Below are 19,658 nucleotides of genomic sequence, written 5' to 3'. Positions count from 1 at the left end.
CTCCAGATGAGTATTTGGAAAACACAAAGCACCACTTCCATTCAGACCAAAAGTAGATTAAAAGTTGTCATATCCTTTATCCTGTAATGTAACAAGTAACCAAGTATCCACTCAATACATGCAAGTAGTTAGGAAGGCAATTCAAACAATCCCATACATGTACTGGAGTCTAAACTCTATGCGTTCTGGGAAAACTTACACTTAGCAAGACGCTTGCTTTGGAAGCTACAGTACTGTGTAGACATTTCTTAATAATATGGTGTAGACATTTCTTAATCTTCACATAAAGAGCTTAATTATCAGTGTGCTATGGTAGATACTGCATTGATGGTGTTTCTGCTGACTCAGATGTTTCAAGTGATGAGCAAATAGTAGTTGGGAATTGCAAGTGGAATCAATTCTCTCCAGTCTGATTCTTATGAAAGACAGGTGCTGCTGCTTATGTTTTGATCTACTAAGTTATACCTTCTTATATATTTTGAGACCTAGAATTACGGAATCTTACACTCTCTTAATCTCATCTGAGAAAGTCTATGGGGAGGGAACAAGCAAAGAAGGATTTTTCTTGTTCTGCTTCTCCCCACAGTAGAGAACACAAGATTATTAAATGCTAGAGTGATGTCTGGCCTCGTGGAAGTCTATAGTCATTTAAGGGATCTTAGTAGTACCAGGATTTCACACTTCATTTTTCTTCCAAGGTTGCTACCTCATATATACAAACTGTTCCCTTTGCTAGCACAACTGTGTTTATTCAGCATGTATCCTATCTAAAAGGAGGAGGCCAGGTGTTTTCTTTCATACTCTGATGAAGCTCAATGTCTAGTGGTTAAAAATTCACGGAAACTTGAAGTGATGAATCCCAAAAGGAAGTCCAACCCAGTATTTTAAACACGTTTCCCGTGTCACATATGGTTTAGTTATACCCTAGTGTTTTCCACAAAATAACAACTTCCTTACAAATAGATGAACTGACAATATTTTAAGCTGGCTTTCCTTTTTTCTTGGGTGGACCTTTGTAAGCTTTGGCCTTTCTTCGCAAGTTTCTCCGATCTACAACGGGTACCTCAATTTCTGCTTCCTCAGAGCTGCTGTCAGCAGCGTACTCTGCCACTGTCTGCGCGTACTGATCCATCTGCTTAGCAGACTCTTCCGAGTGTTCTTCCAACTGGTTCTTCTGTACTTCCTGTCCAGAAGGCTGCTGAAAAGAAACATCCTTGAGTTCAACCACTATCAAAGAGCTCCGACTGAAAGCAACAGGGGCCTCCTGTCAGTTGCGTCCTAGCTTCCTCATTTTGATCTTCATAGAATCATACAATAGTTTGGGTTGGAAGGGACCTTTAAAGGTCATCTTGTCCAACCCCCCTGCAATGAGCAGGGGCATCTTCAACTAGATCAGGTTGCTCAGAGCCATGTCCACCCTGACCTTGAATGTTTCCAGGGATGGGGCATCTACCACCTCTCTGGACAACCTGTTCCAGTGTTTCACCACCCTCACTGTGAAAAATTTCTTCCTTATGTCTAGTCGAAATCTACCCTCTTTTAGTTTAAAACCATTACCCCTTGTCCTATTTCAACAGGCCCTGGCAAAAAGTCTGTCCCCATCTTTCTTCTAAGCCCCCTTTAAGTACTGAAAGGCTGCAATAAGGTCTCCCCGGAGCCTTCTCTTCTCCAGGCTGAACAACCCCAACTTTCTCAGCCTTTCTACAGATATTCCACCTCTCTGATCATTTTTGGAGCGGGTCCAGAGGAGGGCCATGTCTTTCCTGTGCTGAGGGCTCCAGAGCTGGACGCAGGACTCCAGGTGGGGTCTCACCAGAGCAGAGGGGCAGAATCACCTCCCTTAACCTGCTGGCCATGCTGCTTTGGATGCAACCCAGGATACATTTGGCCTTCTGGGCTGCAAGCACACATTGCTGGCTCATGTCCAGCTTTTCATCCACCAGTACCCCCAAGTCCTTCTCGGCAGGGCTGCTCTTGTTCCCTTCATCCCCCAGCTTGTATTGATACCAGGGGTTGCCCCAACCCAGGTGCAGGACTCTGCACTTGGCCTTGTTGAACCTCATGAGGTTCACACGGGCCCACTTCTCAATCTTCCACTGAGGAAGCTGTTTTGGGCAATAAGTTTTCAGAAACAGATTCTTCTGCTGCTTCAATTACCATAGAGTTGGGCAGGCCATTGTCAGAGGGTTCTTCCTTGGGTGCTGAAGCAGCTGCATTTTCAGTGGATGACAACTTTTCAGATTCTTGGTGGTGTTCTTCAGTGCCCTCCTCCTCTACCGATGTGCTTTCTTCAGTCAGCACTTCTGAATCATTTGCATTTAAAACCTGCAGGGGGAGGGGAAGGGTACCAAAACAATCAAAGGGACAGTTAATTGAAGATTCAAGAGGCTGAACAACTACTGTCCCCAGCTAGCAACCTCAGAGGCTATTTTGGTATTCAGCATGACTACATGCACAGTCAACAAACCAGTCCTCTCCTTTTTGCGCAAGACCATTTTGTGAACTGCATTTGATATCCAGAGTTGCTCTCCTGTTTTCAAATTCAAATTATTCAATGGATTATTCAGGTACAGTAAAAACATTTTGAAATTAATCCCAAGGAAAAAAATAAAGGTGTTTTATTTTAGACAGATACAATTATCATTTTGCTAGCATATGATAATCTGCTTTTGCACTATAAACAAAAAAAACAGTAAAATCTCTGCTCTAGAAGGGTATTTTACCGTTAATTAATTGCTTGTACATTTCACCAGGGTAGGATTACTAGACAAAGTAAGGATGTGGCTTTTCACTCATATCCAATGAATATTTTAGTGAGAAATAGCAGGTTCATTACTGCCAAGGCAAAATGGAACAACCTATCTTTCTTCTCAGTATCACATACTTATATGCCCCACTTGTGCATATTAACACAGAAACATTCGTGTACTCTGTTTATGAGTTTACATCATCTGGCCTAATAATTGCTTCTCCCAAGAATTTCATATGAAGGTAGGGGCTACTTTCTATCTGTTACTTAACAAAAGAAAAAACAGTAAGGTATGTACACTCTGAAGGAAAGACAACTTAACATTTTGTTTCAGTTCTCTCGCCTCTGATACAGTGTCTTCTGAAGGTTTTGCTGAGGACTCAAGGATTAATTGAACAGTGTTAAGGGTTCTTCTCCTTGACTCTCAGACTGCAATTTTGATTCACCACCTAGAACTTCATTTGCTGTTTGCTCTTCAGCCATAAGTGAAGTCTTACCAATTTCTTCCTCACCGTTAAGAGGTTCAGATGTAATTTCCTAAAAATCACATTTACAAGTCAAGATTATGGCCAACTATTGTTCCCAGACACTAGATAGCTAAAAGTTGGATTTAAAAATCAAAGCAGGGAGAGAGAGAAAGGGAGAAATAAAGAGTCAACAGTAGTCACTGAAGCATACCAGCTATTAGCTTCTTCAAATAATTTTATTTTCTTTTAAATTAGAGATACTGGATCAGATCTTGACCCTACTTCAGTTCTCCACAATACTTCAGTAGGACAAATCAGTTAAGAAAGTTAGGTTGATAGACAAGCTAGAAATTCACCTTACTGAAGATCCTATGAACTCTATCATTCAAAATCAGTAAGCTTTAGCTTATCAGATATACTTCTCAACAAAGCATCAGTACAAAAATCAAAAAGTTGATAGTCACATGGATCAAGGCAGCAAGGACCATACTTAAACTGTAGTTGTATTCCAAACTTCTTATCTGCTGTTGCTATGACATCCAGCTCACCTCATCCTCACTCCGTTTCTCAGGGGGTAATGCATGTAACTCCATTTCTGATACAGATAGGTCTTCATTTTCAACAATCATTTCCTCATCATTCTCAACAGCATTCTCCTCAGGTTCTTCTACTAAGTCTTCAGAGCTTTCAAATGTGTGGGCAGGAAGTTCCAGCCTGCAGCAAGTATCAAGATATACCCTTTAAGTCTTTTAGATTAATACATAAATTTGGTGATCTCAGCAGCAAGGAAACTCCTTCATGACCAATTTTAAACTGCTATATCACATACTTGCCATATGAAATATGAATCCAGAAACCTAAATACATCTAAAAACAGCTAACTAAACAAAATTGCTGTGACAATTATAAAATGAAGACATCTATCCCACTTCCATTTTATGTGACTAAGTCAGAAATGTGTTTGTTATTTTAAATTTAGAAAGCAGTAATCAATTACATATTTGGAAGCCACAAAGGGGTGAGAAAGGAAGCAACTTCTCCCAGCCTCACTGAAGAAAGAGTTTAAAATTATAGAGCTATATAAGCAAATATGCTTGCATAATCATTGAATATACATATATTACAAAGACCATGACTGGAAAAGAACTCAAGGTGATAAACACATCAAGGCTGAAGAAGATTCAATCAGCTAGAGATTAAATTAGCAAAAAGCTAAAGATGAAGCTCTGATGCACCTGATAGGTAGTAACACCATCTCAAACATTCAGTTGTCATTTTTGAGATGATAAAACTTTGATGTACTGGAAGTATTATATACAAGCAAAGAAAAAAGTACACAGATTTGCAGGAGGCTGCTTCACAATCTCATAATAAAGACAGTATTGGAGGGTTTTATCCCAGGGGCCAATCTTGAGATGAAGGCACTCCAGAGGAGAAAGTCCCTAACAGAAGACCCTGCCATATTTACTAATGTGCATGGAAGGGAAGAACCAAGCTGATGTCTTGCCCTGTTGCCATCAGGATTCACTGTAGCTCTGCTAATGAGCACCATGTTACACATCTTGTTCAGAGTAGTGGTGTAACCAAGGTGGTAGAGAATTACAATAAAATAGGGTTAGAAAATAGGTTTGTGAATTTGTAGAAAGTTGTAACTATAAGAACATTATGCACCAGCAATGCTGCTCGAGAACCCACCTAACCCTTCCCATCTTGATTTAATTATCAAGGAGTTAAGTGTAACATTGCGATCATGGTATTATGTTTTGTTCTAATAACAAGTAGTCAGAAAGAAGGAACACCTTGGTCAGTTCTACAGTCCGGTGGGTGGGTAATTATTCATTCTATAGTCTTGTCTTAAAACAAAGGACTGTGGGGTGAATGATTGCATATTGGACCGACAGCCCGTGAAGATCTATTTAGTGTTGCCAAGTTTAAATGAACTTAGAAGGAAAGGTAATTCCGGCAGGGGGAGATCGCGACCACCGACTCAGAGACCACCCACTCAAGAAACCCTCTGACTCAAAAGATTAAGGAAGTAAAATCCCGAGAAATTATAGTGAGCATGCGTGGTCATTTACATGGTAGGCGAGGAATACTTAACCAATCATTGTATGGACACTTGATGAATATGTATTAATCTTGCCTATAAATGTTTGATTTTTGAACTGATCAATGAACACGATTTAGGAGGAGCTATCCCCCGTGTTCCCGGCGCCGTGAATAAAGAATGCCTGCCTTTTAACACTACATTGGTGTTACGAGGTTTATTCCCGATTTCGGTGACAGTTTTGGCAACCCATATGGGACACTGCTTGTGAATCTCAACGGATCCGTGGGATCACAGGCCCTCCAGCCAGCACCGAGGGATTCTCGGGGAGAACCTCTGATCCCCGGACCGAAGAATTCTGAGCAAGTCCCCTGGAAAAGTAATAAGGCATTCTTTAAAGGATTGAAGTAACGTGGGTTCGAGTCCCACTAGCTCGCTCATAAGGCGCGGCGAAAGCTACGCAGAGTAGAGTTGAAAGGTACCTCTGGAAAGGGTGAGGGTACAAGACCCTCACAAGGAATGCCTGCCTATAAGACGCCGTGAAAGCCTCGCAAGGTTGGGCTAGGGGCCCAGGTAAGGAGGTTGGGGGATTTCTAGCAGGGGGCTAGAGGATCCAGAGGGACCCTCGAGGAGAGTAGGGGTCCCTCCGACTAGTGCCTGTGATAGTGCACAATCACACCCACTAGTCTTGGGAAAATGGGAACATTTCCGAGTAAAAGATCTATCCCACAAAAAAAACCACCTTTGGGATGTATTTTGAGGCATTGGAAAGATCTGGGAGGTGATCCTCTGACTCGGAAACAATTAATTGAATATTGCAATCATTGGTGGCCAATGTATGTCCAAGGTTGGACAGTGGGGAGAAATGGCCAGAAAATGGGACATTGCAATATAACAGCATTTTGCAATTAATGTTGTTTTGTAAAAAGGAGGGTAAATGGGAAGAAATGGCTTATGTTGATTTATTCTTTACACTACAAAATCATCCAGAATGGCAGAGACAGTGTGGAATACATCTGTATGATCCCATGGTAAAGATTGGGAAAAAGGGAAAATGTGATGAGAACTCGAAACAGTGGTGGTGAAAGTTCCTTTTCGATTACTGATTTAAGATCATGGAAAGAGACTGCAGGTACCTATCGGGAGGATCCCGAAAGGGTGGCTAAGGTAAAATGCTTGAAATTGCTTAGGCTGTATATAACAATAGAGTAAAAGAAAAATAGGTGAGGCAAACCCGGAGGGGTGGAAAGCTACTAGCAGTTTTGGCAGGGAATAACAGGATAGGCAGAGGGAGAGGACGAGGAATGAATGTGGGAGAGAGAGGGAAAATAAGCCCCGATTAGCAGAAGATCAATGTGCTGTTTGCAAGGAGCGTGGGCACTGGAAAAGAGAATGTCCTAAGGCAGGAGAATTAGATCCGGCTCTCCGGGCAATTAAATCAATGACTCTGGATGAAGAACTATGAAGGGGACCAGAGGAATCAACCCTAGCTGAACGTCTGGTTACATTGAAGCTAGGGAATGAAGAAATAGAGTTTCTGGAGCTACTTACTCAGTATTGAATACATGTAAAGGGAAATTTAGTCACAAATCAGTAGATGTTGTTGGTGCGACAGGGCAGAAGGAAAATTGGCCATTTTTAGAGCCATTAAAGTTTAAATTGGGAAAACAATGGGTAACTCACCATTCTGCCTGAATGTCCACTGTCTTTGTTGGGACGAGATCTATTGAGTAAATTAGATGCACAAATAACTTTCAAAGATGGAGAAATCAAATTGTTTATACCAGAATCAAAAGCCATAGAGGCAAGAGTGTTTATGTTACAGGATTCCTACAGGGAAGAACAGATTCCAGAAGAAGTGGAAAATGCAGTCATTCCTTTGGTCTGGGCAAGTGGAATTCTGGGACGATCTAAATTGGCAGAGCTGGTAAAGGTGATTTTAAAACCTGGAGCCAAACCGGTAAGACAAAAACAATATCCTATTAAGTGCGAGGCTCGAAAAGGATTAAAGGGGTTGATTACAAAATTTTTAGAATATGAACTATTGGTAGAGTGTGAATCAGAATATAACACTCCCATATTACCAGTAAGGAAATCCGGAGGCAAGGAATACCGATTGGTTCAGGATTTAAGAGTTATAAATCAGATAGTCCAAGATATACACCCAGTAGTGGCTAATCCATATATTTTACTGACTTCTTTGAAAGAGGAACATAAATGGTTTACTGTACTAGATTTAAAGGATGCCTTCTTCTGCATACCTCTAGATATAGGCAACCAAAACATATTTGCTTTTGAGTGGGAAAGTCCGGCCACAGGACGAAAGACCCAATTGACATGGACTGTACTTACACAAGGATTCAAAAATAGCCCTACGATATTTGGGAATCAATTGGCCAAGGAATTAGAGATATGGAAGAGACAGGACCAAAAGGGAAGTGTTCTGCTATCAGTTTACTAAATTTCCTAGGCCAAGGAGGATATAGAGTCTCCAGAAATAAGGCCCAAATAGGAAAAGAAACAGTAATTTATTTGGGATTTGAAATATCCCAAGGACAGAGACAATTGGGAAATGAAAGAAAAGAAGCTATCTCTCAAATTCCTGAACCAAGTAGCCCGAAAGAATGGAGAACTTTTCTGGGAATGATTGGGTGGTGCCGACTTTGGATTTTGGATTATGGATTGTATGTAAAGCCACTGTATGAGGCTTTAAAGGAATCCAAGGATCGGTATCTGACTTGGACACCTCAATGTCAGAAATCATTCAAAGAACTGAAAAAGGCATTAATGATGGCTCCTGCTCTGGGATTACCTCATGTGACCAAACCTTTCGAGTTGTTTGCACATGAAAGGCAACATGCTGACGCAACGGCTGGGATCCTGGAGACGATCAGTGAGGTACTTCTCTAAACAACTTGACAACGCGAGTAAAGGATGGCCAGGATGTTTACGTGCTGTGGCAGCAACAGTATTGCTGATCCAAGAAGCTCGAAAACTGACCATGGGTCAAAAGATGGTGGTGTATGTACCGCATATGGTAATAACTGTTCTAGAGCAAAAGGGGGGTCACTGGCTATCCCCCAGCAGAATGCTGAAGTATCAGGTTGTCCTATTGGAACAAGATGATGTGGAATTGAAAACCACACCGATTGTTAATCCAGCAATATTTTTGTCAACAGAGAGTCCAACAGGAAATTTAGAACATGATTGTTTGTTAACCATTGAACAAGTTTATTCCAGTAGACCAGACCTGAGAGATGAACCTCTGGAAAACCCTGATCTGGAATTATACACAGATGGAAGCAGCTTTGTGTAAGAAGGAAAACGAATGGCTGGATATGCTGTCGTCACCACCTCTGAGGTATTGGAATCAAGGACACTACCTGTAAGTACCTCAGAACAGAAAGCAGAATTGGTGGCGTTGAGGCGGGCTCTACAAATAGCAGAAGGAAAAAGGGTAAATATTTGGACTGATTCTAAATATGCATTTGGTGTGATCCATGCTCATGGAGCCCTCTGGCAAGAAAGGGGACTGCTGTCAGCCCAAGGAACACCAATAAAGTATAAAGAAGAAATTCTCCAACTCCTGGAAGATGTGCAAAGACCGAAAGAAGTGGCGGTAATGCATTGTAAAGCTCATCAATTTGGTCAGACGGCTGTAAATATAGGTAATCGATTGGCAGACAAAGCTGCAAAAGAGGCCGCAGAACAAGGTATCCTTGTACTAGTACCAGTAAAACAAAAAATCAGGTGATAGTAACCCCACAAATTATGACAGAACTCGCAAAGGAAAAACATGAACAAACACACTGGGGAGTAGATGCTATGGTTTCAAGTTTAAAAACATCTGTAGTATGTGTAGGAATGACAGGAGTAGTTAAATCAATAATAGCTAAATGTCCAATCTGCCTTAAAAATAACCCCATGAACCAAAAGAGGCCACCTCTAGGAATGATAAAACAAGGAAATTCTTCAGGAGATTATTGGCAAATTGATTTCTCCGAGTTACCCAGTCAGAATGGATACAGGTATTTATTAGTACTAATTGATACATTTTCCGGATGGCCGGAGGCCTTCCCTTACCGCACCAACAAAGCTAGAGAGGTAGTTAAAGTGTTGTTGAAGGAAATAATACCAAGATTTAGTGCCATTGGGAATGTCTTCTGATAGGGGACCACACTTTGTGGCAGATGTAGTTCAACAGATCAGTAAAATTTTGGGTATAAAATGGGACTTATATACCCCTTGGGGGCCACAATCGAGTGGAAAAATTGAGAGATTGAATCAAATGTTGAAAAGACAAATAAGTAAAATTTGTCAGGAAACATCTTTGAAGTGGCCACAGGCTTTACCACTAGCTCTCTTGAGAATCAGGATCCAACCAAGATCAAGAGACAGTATAAGTCCATATGAAGTCCTGTATGGTAAACCGTACCAGACTCCTTTAATCCCAGGGGATATGAAGGTAGCTGGGGAAACTGATTTGAAAGTGTATCTAATTTCTTTAGGAAAAGTCCTTGGAGCACTTTGGAGATATATTGTGCTGACTAGGTCACTTGCCTTGGATACGCCTGTACATCAGTATCAGCCAGGTGATCTTTAAACTTGGAACTCTGAACCACTGCAGGAAAAGTGGAGGGGACCATTCCAGGTACTGTTAACAACTTATACTGCAATCAAGGTTGGAGGAGTGGAACCGGGGATACACTACACCCGAGTGAAGAAAGCCCCGGCATGGAAGGTCATCAATAGGGATTCAGAGACTACAAAGCTGACTTTAAAACATGTTTAAGGAATTATCATTGGAAAATGTGGAAAAATGGGTTTTGATTTGGAAACTAATGATGTTGGGAGCATTGTTTGAGATGATAATAGATCAATTGGAAGGGAGAGTGAAGCAGAGCAGCTAATATACATTCCAAGGAGAACTCCAGAAGAAAATTTAATGGTAGGATTGATAAAAGAATTTGCAAATTTACAAAATGTAACCCAAATAACCGCATGTCTTCCAATTCCAAGAGCAGTAGGTGAATCAATTCCATGGGGAATCTTAACAACATATTTGAGTGCAGTAAGCACAAGGGATAAACAATTATGCAAAGAAATAAGTAGAGGCCTCCCTGTACATGATCCTGAGGAAGCTGGACGTGTAGTCCGTAATTGTGAAAATCAGACTAAGCGAGAGGCAGAGGTTGCATGGGACTCAGTGTGGTCTATGGCTATTCTATCTCAATTTCAATATATGGCTAATACTTCATGGTGTTTTGCCTGGGACGGAACAGTCTTTACAGTTTTCCCATCAGTTAATGACAGGGGAACCACATCCAGGGAAAAGGAAGACATAGTACCCTGGTGGAATTGTAAAAAGATATGTAATTGCAGTACAGTTTATAGAGCAGTCCAAGAAGTTCCTCCCTTAGCAGCTGCATTGAAATATGGGTGTTGGTGCAGAGGACTCAAGAACGGTATAAATTTGACTAGTGTGTATAAAATTAGAAGGGGATCAATATTTAGTTGTAGAAGGTCTACAGTTCAGAGCCCAGGACATTTAGTTTGGGCAATGAGTGATGGAACTTGGACCACCCATTTACCAATGGACGGGAAAGTAAAACAAATTACTTTAGGAATGCCAACATTATGTCCAATCTGAAAGAAAGCTCCCTTTAGGGGAGATTCTGAAAATGTAAAGTTAATATGGACAAAAAGATCACAAATTGATGATGATGATTGGAATGAACCCTCGACAGGAGTGAAACTTGGATGAGCCTTAGAATCCTTATTGACTCCCTTGGCAACTTAGAGGAATAGGGATTGGTTATATAAGTTGACAGGTCAAGTGAAAAGATTAGCCAAAATAACAAGGAAAGGATTTAAACAACTAAATTTACAGTTACAAGCCACTTTGAAGATGACCCTACAAAATAGGATGGCTCTAGATATGCTCTTACTAAAAGAACATGGAGTTTGTGGATACCTGAGGGATAGGATAGATCATTGTTGCATACATATCCCAAATGTTACCCAGGATGTTGAATATGATTTGGACTTATTGAGAAAAATAGAAAAGGATACTTAGGAAATGCAACAAGACATGCAAGAAAATTGGTTTGATAAAATTTTCAGTGGATTGGGATGAAACTTGAGTTCTTGGATGAAGTCCTTAATTGGTACTGTGTTATTATTATTAATAATATCTTTGGGAATATTATTCGTTTATCATTGTTTGAAAAAGGAATTTACAAAAACAGCTATCATTGATCGCAGAATTATACTTGCATTGACTACAAAACACCAAAGTTTAAATGGACTAACTAATAATGCTCCTACCATCATACAATAAAGTGATTGAATGTTAATAAGGAAATTAATTTGTAATGGAAGTATTGAAAAGAAATTATTTCAAAACTTCCAAAGGGGGCAAATGTAACCAAGGTGGTAGAGAATTACAATAAAATAGGGTTAGAAAATAGGTTTGTGAATTTGTAGAAAGTTGTAACTGTAAGAACATTATGCACCAGCAATGCTGCTCGAGAACCCACCTAACCCTTCCCATCTTGATTTAATTATCAAGGTGTTAAGTGTAACATTGCGATCGTGGTATTATGTTTTGTTCTAATAACAAGTAGTCAGAAAGAAGGAACACCTTGGTCAGTTCTACGGTCCGGTGGGTGGGTAATTATTCATTCTATAGTCTTGTCTTAAAACAAAGGACTGTGGGGTGAATGATTGCATATTGGACCAACAGCCCGTGAAGATCTATTTAGTGTTGCCAAGTTTAAATGAACTTAGAAGGAAAGGTAATTCCGGCAGGGGGAGATCGCGACCACCGACTCAGAGACCACCCACTCAAGAAACCCTCCGACTCAAAAGATTAAGGAAGTAAAATCCCGAGAAATTATAGTGAGCATGCGTGGTCATTTACATGGTAGGCGAGGAATACTTAACCAATCATTGTATGGAGACTTGATGAATATGTATTAATCTTGCCTATAAATGTTTGATTTTTGAACTGATCGATGAACACTATTTAGGAGGAGCTATCCCCCGTGTTCCCGGCGCCGTGAATAAAGAATGCCTGCCTTTTAACACTACATTGGTGTTACGAGGTTTATTCCCGATTTCGGTGACAGTGGCACCTTGTTGACTCCACTTTCCAAGGCCCAAAATACTGATGTTCAAGAACAGACTTGTACACTCTCATACCAACTAGCCAATTAGTAGTAACAGCAAAGAATTTCTCGACCTGTGGCAGAGTCAAACCATGCCATTTGGCCTGTTCTGAACCAGCTTAGGGCAGTACACTGACAGTGCAGGACAGCTATTCTGCATCTCTGTAGTTCCACAGAGTGATTTAAATGCAAAAATTAGGCTGTAGCTAGCTGAAGAACTCAGTCTCACAGGAACAAAACAACAAAACCAACAAAAACTATTTTTATCTGTTTAAAGAAAGCCAATGGAACAAGTTCGAGCGATTTCATTGAAAATAATCATGTCATCTTCAGTTCCCAAAAAGAGGGTTTGTGGTTCTTCATTTGTTTGTTGAGGGTGACTTATTTTGGGTTTATTTGAGAGACCCACAGAGAGACCCACAGAGAGGTACAATTCTTCACATCCCCACTTGACAGTTATTACACAGGATAACATTCTTTAAACTGGAGATAACTTTTTTTTTTTTTAAGGATTTAAGTTTGGATATGATGGTTTTAAATCAGAATTTGTCTAAACAAAGGGTTTTACTGTGAAGATGGGTGGGGCTCTCTGTAACTCTTTTGTTATTAAGTGATAAGCAGTAACCATCTCCCAAACTAAACAGTCAGGCTTTATTTTACTGCAATATGCCACTATAACAAGAGGTCAGGAAGGGACCTCTCTCCAAAGATCACACATAGTATTTGTGGATACATGTCCAGTTATATTATTGCAAGAAACTATGCTGTATGAATACAGATGGTTTTTTACCTTAATGCAGGCTCAGTTATAACAGAACACTTCCCCTTGTACATACACCCTCAGTCCTCACTGTTTTCTTATTGTTACTTCCAATATCTACTGAGCTTTCAGAGACACCAGACATTTTGGTGCAATCACTCTTCAGGCGATGTCTCAATTTCCTCTCTCACACCAGGCTTTATTTTCAGTAATTTTAAAATCAAGCACTCAGTAGGAAAAAAGGAGAATAAATACCAATTAGCACACTGGGAGACAGTTTGTGACTGCCCAAGGAACAAAATAAGAAATAATCAATTAAATACAAGCTCCTTTACCTGCTTTCTGACACATGAAGAACGTTTTCCTCATTTCCTTGGGAAGTTTCAGGTTCAGATTCCTGGCTAGTTTTTCCTATTCTGGGACGTTTTAAATGACTACTTCGTGTCCAAATGGAAATGGGAGTTATGTCAGGGTCTTAGGAAAAAAACCAAAATAAAATAACTGCAAGTGAACAAATGCAGTCTGTAAGATCTGCACATATATATCCCCCCCAAAGTTTCATTAAAGTGACTGAGTGCAAGTAAGATATTTCACTGTGGTACTTATTTTCTGAATACATATGCATAGTCTCTTTACCAAGACTCATAACAATTTTTTCTGAAGACCTCAAAATATTTATGAGTTGAGCCTCAGCACCTTAGAGGAAAGCATGGTTTTTTATAAACTTTGCAGATGAACACGCCAAGCTTCAAAGCAGTAAGAGAGCCTGCTAGTCTACTAATCCACAGTAATCACAATACTGATAATCAAAGTTATTTTTACCTTCAGATGTGCTTGCATGGACATCTATTGATTCTTTAGCTTTTTGAGAGTCAGCCTGTGAAGCAAAAGCAAGGCTAACGTTATTCCAAAAACTTCTGAATTGATTGAAATACCTTCATCTCCCTACCTATGGTTGCATCTTTCTAAAGCACTATTTCATAGTAATGATCCTATGGAAGAGCAGCTATAACCATTCTTAATTTAAGATACTCAACAGATTAAGTATGTTTTATCAGCTCTTTCTTAGCTGCTGTAAGTAATCTAGAACTGGCAATAACTAGCATCCAGGTGTTCTGACACCTTTTCGGCCTCACTTAGAGTACTACCCAAGAAGGCCAGAAACAAGTGGCCATATCTACATTCTGGTGCCTGAAATACTTTCAAGTAAGCTTTAAATACCTAAGAATTTGTAGGCTAATGATAAATCATTCTAGCATCAACACACACAAAAATAGGGAGCACTAAGCGAAAGGTGAAAATGTAATTTGGGGAATGTTTTTTTTCTGGTTTGGGGGAAGGTGAGGTGTTTTATTTTGTTTAGTGGTCCAACAATGTTCAAAGCATTGCAGAACTCATTACAGATAGTGCAGGTGCCAAGAAGAGAGCTGCCAGCAATTCTACCAAGCTATGAGGAGTTGGAGCACTTCAGTATCGATCATCTTCCTCTTCTGGAAGAGGGCAAGAGACAGGGCTTGAGTTCTTAACTCACAGACACAAAAATCATAAGAACTACTAATATCCCTCTGCTATTTTCTCCAAGTATATCTACGTAGCTCTACAACCAAAAACATGCGTTTTTGAGATTGTTTTGCTGATATTATCATTATTGTGATCCGAATCTAGAGCTCAGTGATGATGCTCAAGACATTATTACAAATTAAAGATGAGAGTTGTTGCTTCTGGTCATTTAGAGACTAAAAACATCACTACTTTGCTGTCAGTTTTCCTTGGGGAAAATGCTAATTTTCTCAACTGGGAAAAGGGACATTTGATTTACATTTCAAATATAAATTCTAGATACAAAGAGCTAAGAGTACTGATTCAACCATTGTTTCCTATTTTTAAGTAAAAAACCAATAAATTTAAGCACATTCTGTGTGGCCTCAGAACACAAATGAGATTAAATATTATGAAGCTGTTTCTCTAAGACACAAATATATTCATGACCACACATCCATAAGTAGCTGAAATCTGGTTGAGATTTCAAATAGGTACAAAGAAAAGCTGCAGTCCTCCTATACGGTCAATGTATAACTCTGAATACAAACTAAACACTTTCCATTGTATTGAACTGTGATGCGAATGTGCACTTCTATAAACACTCTTCCTCATTCTCTCCACTCTTACGATAACTCTACTGTTCAACAGCCTTTCTAGACAGTTTAATCTCAGAGTCAGTTGAAATACTCTCCTTCTCTAAGCTGCTAGCAAACAGCTCCAATTACTAGACCCTGACAGGTGTGACAGACCCCTCTACATTCATGGGACACCACACACCCCCACCCCCCAAAAAAGTGTATTTTTAACCCCAGCTTAGTCATCGGTGTTACATCAGTTGGAAGCATGACTGCCACCCAAAAAGTAACAAAAACATTTGTCATTTATATATAGTGCAGACTTGAGCCAATTCAATTATAAGATGGACAAAAAGCATTTCTTATATTTTATGTTTTTTTAGTAACAAAGCAATAAAAAAAAAAAGTATCACTTTCTGATGATACCTCTGATGGAACCATGGGTTCTGTCAGACTGGCTGCCACTTAGACAAAGTGAAGAGATACGAAAAGTACAAGCTCTCTGCATAACCCAGGACTGTTCTTTGAGAACTTGAAATAGAAATATCAAGCAAGCATAACACACAGTTGATCAAACATACTAATCTGTTGAAAACCTACATTTTTTAATTTCAGAAATGTATTCTTTTGTAGAAATTAGAAATATTTACTGAATATAAAGAACAGGTAATTAAAGTCAGAAGAATAGGACAAGATATGTTATATGATTATAGAAAACTCTTAAAAGCTCTCAAGCCTTTTTAATATATGGAAAACAGTCTGTATACCTACACTTAGCTGTGTTTCTAGCTCAGTCTTTTGTCCACTTGCTTCAGATTCTGCTGCAGACTGTTGAAAATAATCCCCTGCTTGGAAACTTGTACTTTCTTTCTGAGAGACTTCTGCTGTTAAGATTTAAAAGAGGAAACAGGGAAAAGGAAAATTATAGTACCTTTATATAACAATTAACCATTCCAAATATGATCTCACAACAAATAAAAATATTTCTGCTAGTTTCTATGGGCAATGTTCACAGAAGTCACTGTTGAACAAACACTCTACAGTACAACTTTTATAAAGTGTCGGAAAACAAAACAAAGCATCCATACCTGCAATTCTGAGCTCTTCCCTTTGCAATGCAGTGGTAATAGGTCTTCTCTGGAACCAATGTCCTACTCCCTCCACTTCCCACAAACGGTCATGATCCTCAGGGTACTTCTCAAAATACTGCTTACAAGCTGAACGAACATAAGAAAACACACACTACTATATATACTATATACTCTTCTGTACCTCAGTTTAAGTTTATCTGAAATCAAATTCATTTGCAATCTTCCATCATACACATAAACCACCACAGAAAGAACTGTTCAACAAAACATAAAACATAATAAAATCTGAAATAAACATAATATTGCTTTACCCTACCTAGTCATCCTTCTCAATAAATCCTTTCTTCAAGTTTAAGCACTTTCCATTATTATCTTAAATTGCAAAGATAGATGAGGTTTTTTTCTTCTTCTCTAAGCACCCACTTTTTTTTAGTTTTATATCTTCACTGGTCACTGTCCCTTCCAATCACAAGGCCCAACCAGGATGGAAGGGCTCTTAGACAGCGGATGTAGTCAAGTGATTTTTGTCACCTTGTGTTATCATAGGCACTTGTGAAAAGCACTTTTTGGGAACACAAACACATTGCCATTGCATGGTTTATCATCCACTCTATTCACTTTTGGAATATTTTCTTCTCTGCTGTCCCTCCACCTCTTTCTTCTCAGTACACATACTAAACATCCACAGAGAGAGGAATGTTTTGACATTATTCTGTAGTAGCTACCAGGAAAACTACAAAATTCATTTCACCTGATTCACTACTGATGCATAATCTCAGTGGACAAGATCCCTGCCATATCATTCCTTAGCCAGGGAAATGGATTAGTCATTAAGTTCTGCTCCAGACAGTTTGCTGGTTGAAGCCTAACAAACTAGGTCTAGACAGATCCAACAGCAGACAGTGGTATTTGGAAAAGCAGAAAATTTCCAGTGCCTAAGAAAGAAGGCCAGATGAAAATGTTAAGAGAAGGAAGCCTGACAGATGGCCCAATAGTAGGCCTTGAGAAACCAGACAAAGGAAATGCTTCTCACCTGAACACAGTCACAAGCAACATTGTTTCCAAAATGTATGTCATTTCCTAGCTGACATAACCCTCTTGGGTTGTTAATGGAAGAGCCATAAGTGTTTTCCTTGTACATTAGAACTGTGCTTTCTTATACCCAAGTTAAAACATAGCCTAGTACGTCCACTTGACCAGAAGTTCTGAGAAGGCGTGAATTAAATGACCTTGTGAGGCTTAGGAGTGAGCAAGAAAATGGTGCTACAAAGAAGATATACATTAGGAGATCATACACAAAAACACCTCAACCCATTCTGGAGGCTTGGGAGGGAAATATAGCAGTAAACTGCACAGTAGCAGAAAGCCAACAGCGATCCAATAATCTAACCTCACACAGAGAATTAAAATCTAATCAGGAAATACTTCACCATCTTCAGCAAATCATGATTTTTAACCTTCACTGAAGAGCAGGATATTTAATACAAAAACTGAGGATGCAGCCACAAACATGGAGCTTGAACAACAGCACTCATTTGGACACGTAAAGAAAGCACAAAGATCAGAAGAATAAATCAAAGAGCTTGCCTATGTACATGAAGGATGACAGTGGGTATCGAAGGCCAAGAGTGTCTTCAGTAAAGGAGTCCACAAAGTCTTCCAACATGATTAGCCCAAAGTCTTTCCCACGATGTTTCTTCCTTACAAACATTGTGTCTAGCACTGGCAGCTGATAACTCCGAGTAAAAAAAGAGCTACAAATACTTCCTGAAATAATGGGGGGGGGGGAAATCCATCAGTACTTCAGCATTGACATGTTGCCACACAGATCTTAGCATATTCAAATAAAGGCCTTTATAATTTATAAAAATTATATCAAACTATATAAGTAGTCATATAAATATACAAAGTTTATTACAGTTATAAAAATAAATAATTGCTATCAGACATTTATTGGCTCTTTGGGCAGGCTTCATAATGTTGCCAAGATATATCATTGATTAATAAGTTAAAAAGAGTCTGCTAAAGCAGTCCGGTAGTACCAGAAAAGAATAGCAGAGATAGAGAGGAAAGGCTCACTTTGAAAACTCACTATACAATTCCATAGGAAAACCTTACTAAAAATGAAGCTGAAAAAGGGAGGAGGGAAAAGGAGACAATAAAATTCTTTAATTGCACTTTTATATAGATTATAACACTCCTCAGGACAAATATAAGGACTACAATTCAGCTCTTGTTTAAGGACTGAAACAGTAATTCCAATTTTTTAAATGAAACCACAAAAAAATCCTAGGATGCTTTATATTTAAATTCTCCTATAAATAATACATTATCCATAATTAAATGAAGATGAAAGACTGTCACAACACATATGTACTTCAGCATCAGAGGATTCAAAGGGTAGCTATGGATTCAGTGGTGACATATAATGGCATTAAGATAGAATGTCAACTATCCAATCCTTTTTCAGGCCCTCATTTTGCCAGTCAGTGTGAATAATGGGACATCCCCCCCCTTTGCTCTAACGAGACCTTGTTCTTTTGAGACCAATGAACACACTTATCTTCATTTTTCAAGCAAGGAAAATGTGGGCAGAGAGGTTACATTACTTGGGTACCCTTTGGGATACCAGTCAAGCTCCACCACTCTTTCCTAACCACCTGTATCCAGAGCTGTCTTTCTCCACATGGGCTACTCATTTGGAGAATACATCACACAATCAAACATGGGTGAAATATTGTTAATGCCTTCAGTGTTTGCTAACTCAGGACAAGTAAATGGGAGAGCATCATGAAAACTACAACAAATGAGCATGACTATAGCAAAACTTCAGTGCCACATAAACAAGCGTCCCCATTCTAGACTAAAAATAGAACCACTACTCTAATTTCCAGCTTTATAAGGCCACAACAAAAACCACTGCAATGCAAATACTACTTTGTGACCACCATGCTACAGCATTTTTTTTACATTAAAAGTAATACTGAGAATTATACAAATTAAGCAATGCATCATTTCTTAAAAAAAAAAAAAAAAAAAAACCACCACACACAAAACCACAACCACACACACACAAAAAGATAACAAAGACAATCAGAACAAATTAGCTGGTTGCTTTCCTATCTTGATTGCCAGACCAGAATAGGTCAGTGATCCAGACAGTTTACTACTGTATTTTTAACAGTTTGCAAAGGCATATATGTATGTCAGATCGGGGAAGTCTCCAGTGAGCCTCCAGTACCACCATTAATCCTGAAT

General features: G+C 39.3%; 1 protein-coding gene across 1 annotated transcript; it reads right to left on the bottom strand.

Moving 5' to 3' along the window:
• Positions 1–979: 979 nt before the first annotated feature.
• On the bottom strand, positions 980–18,111 carry LOC309415160 (soluble lamin-associated protein of 75 kDa-like; the record flags this gene model as incomplete). Its single annotated transcript, XM_082012596.1, has 8 exons — positions 980–1,264; positions 2,098–2,325; positions 3,765–3,930; positions 13,528–13,666; positions 14,015–14,069; positions 16,081–16,193; positions 16,398–16,526; positions 17,988–18,111. 8 exons carry the CDS (start codon positions 18,109–18,111, stop codon positions 980–982), a joined length of 1,239 nt encoding a protein of 412 aa, XP_081868722.1.
• Between the last annotated feature and the right edge of the window lie 1,547 nt (positions 18,112–19,658).

This window comes from Phaethon aethereus, assembly GCF_964289735.1.
Source record: "Phaethon aethereus genome assembly, chromosome: W".
Lineage (NCBI taxonomy): Eukaryota > Metazoa > Chordata > Aves > Phaethontiformes > Phaethontidae > Phaethon > Phaethon aethereus.
This window is presented reverse-complemented; position numbering and strand designations above follow the sequence as displayed.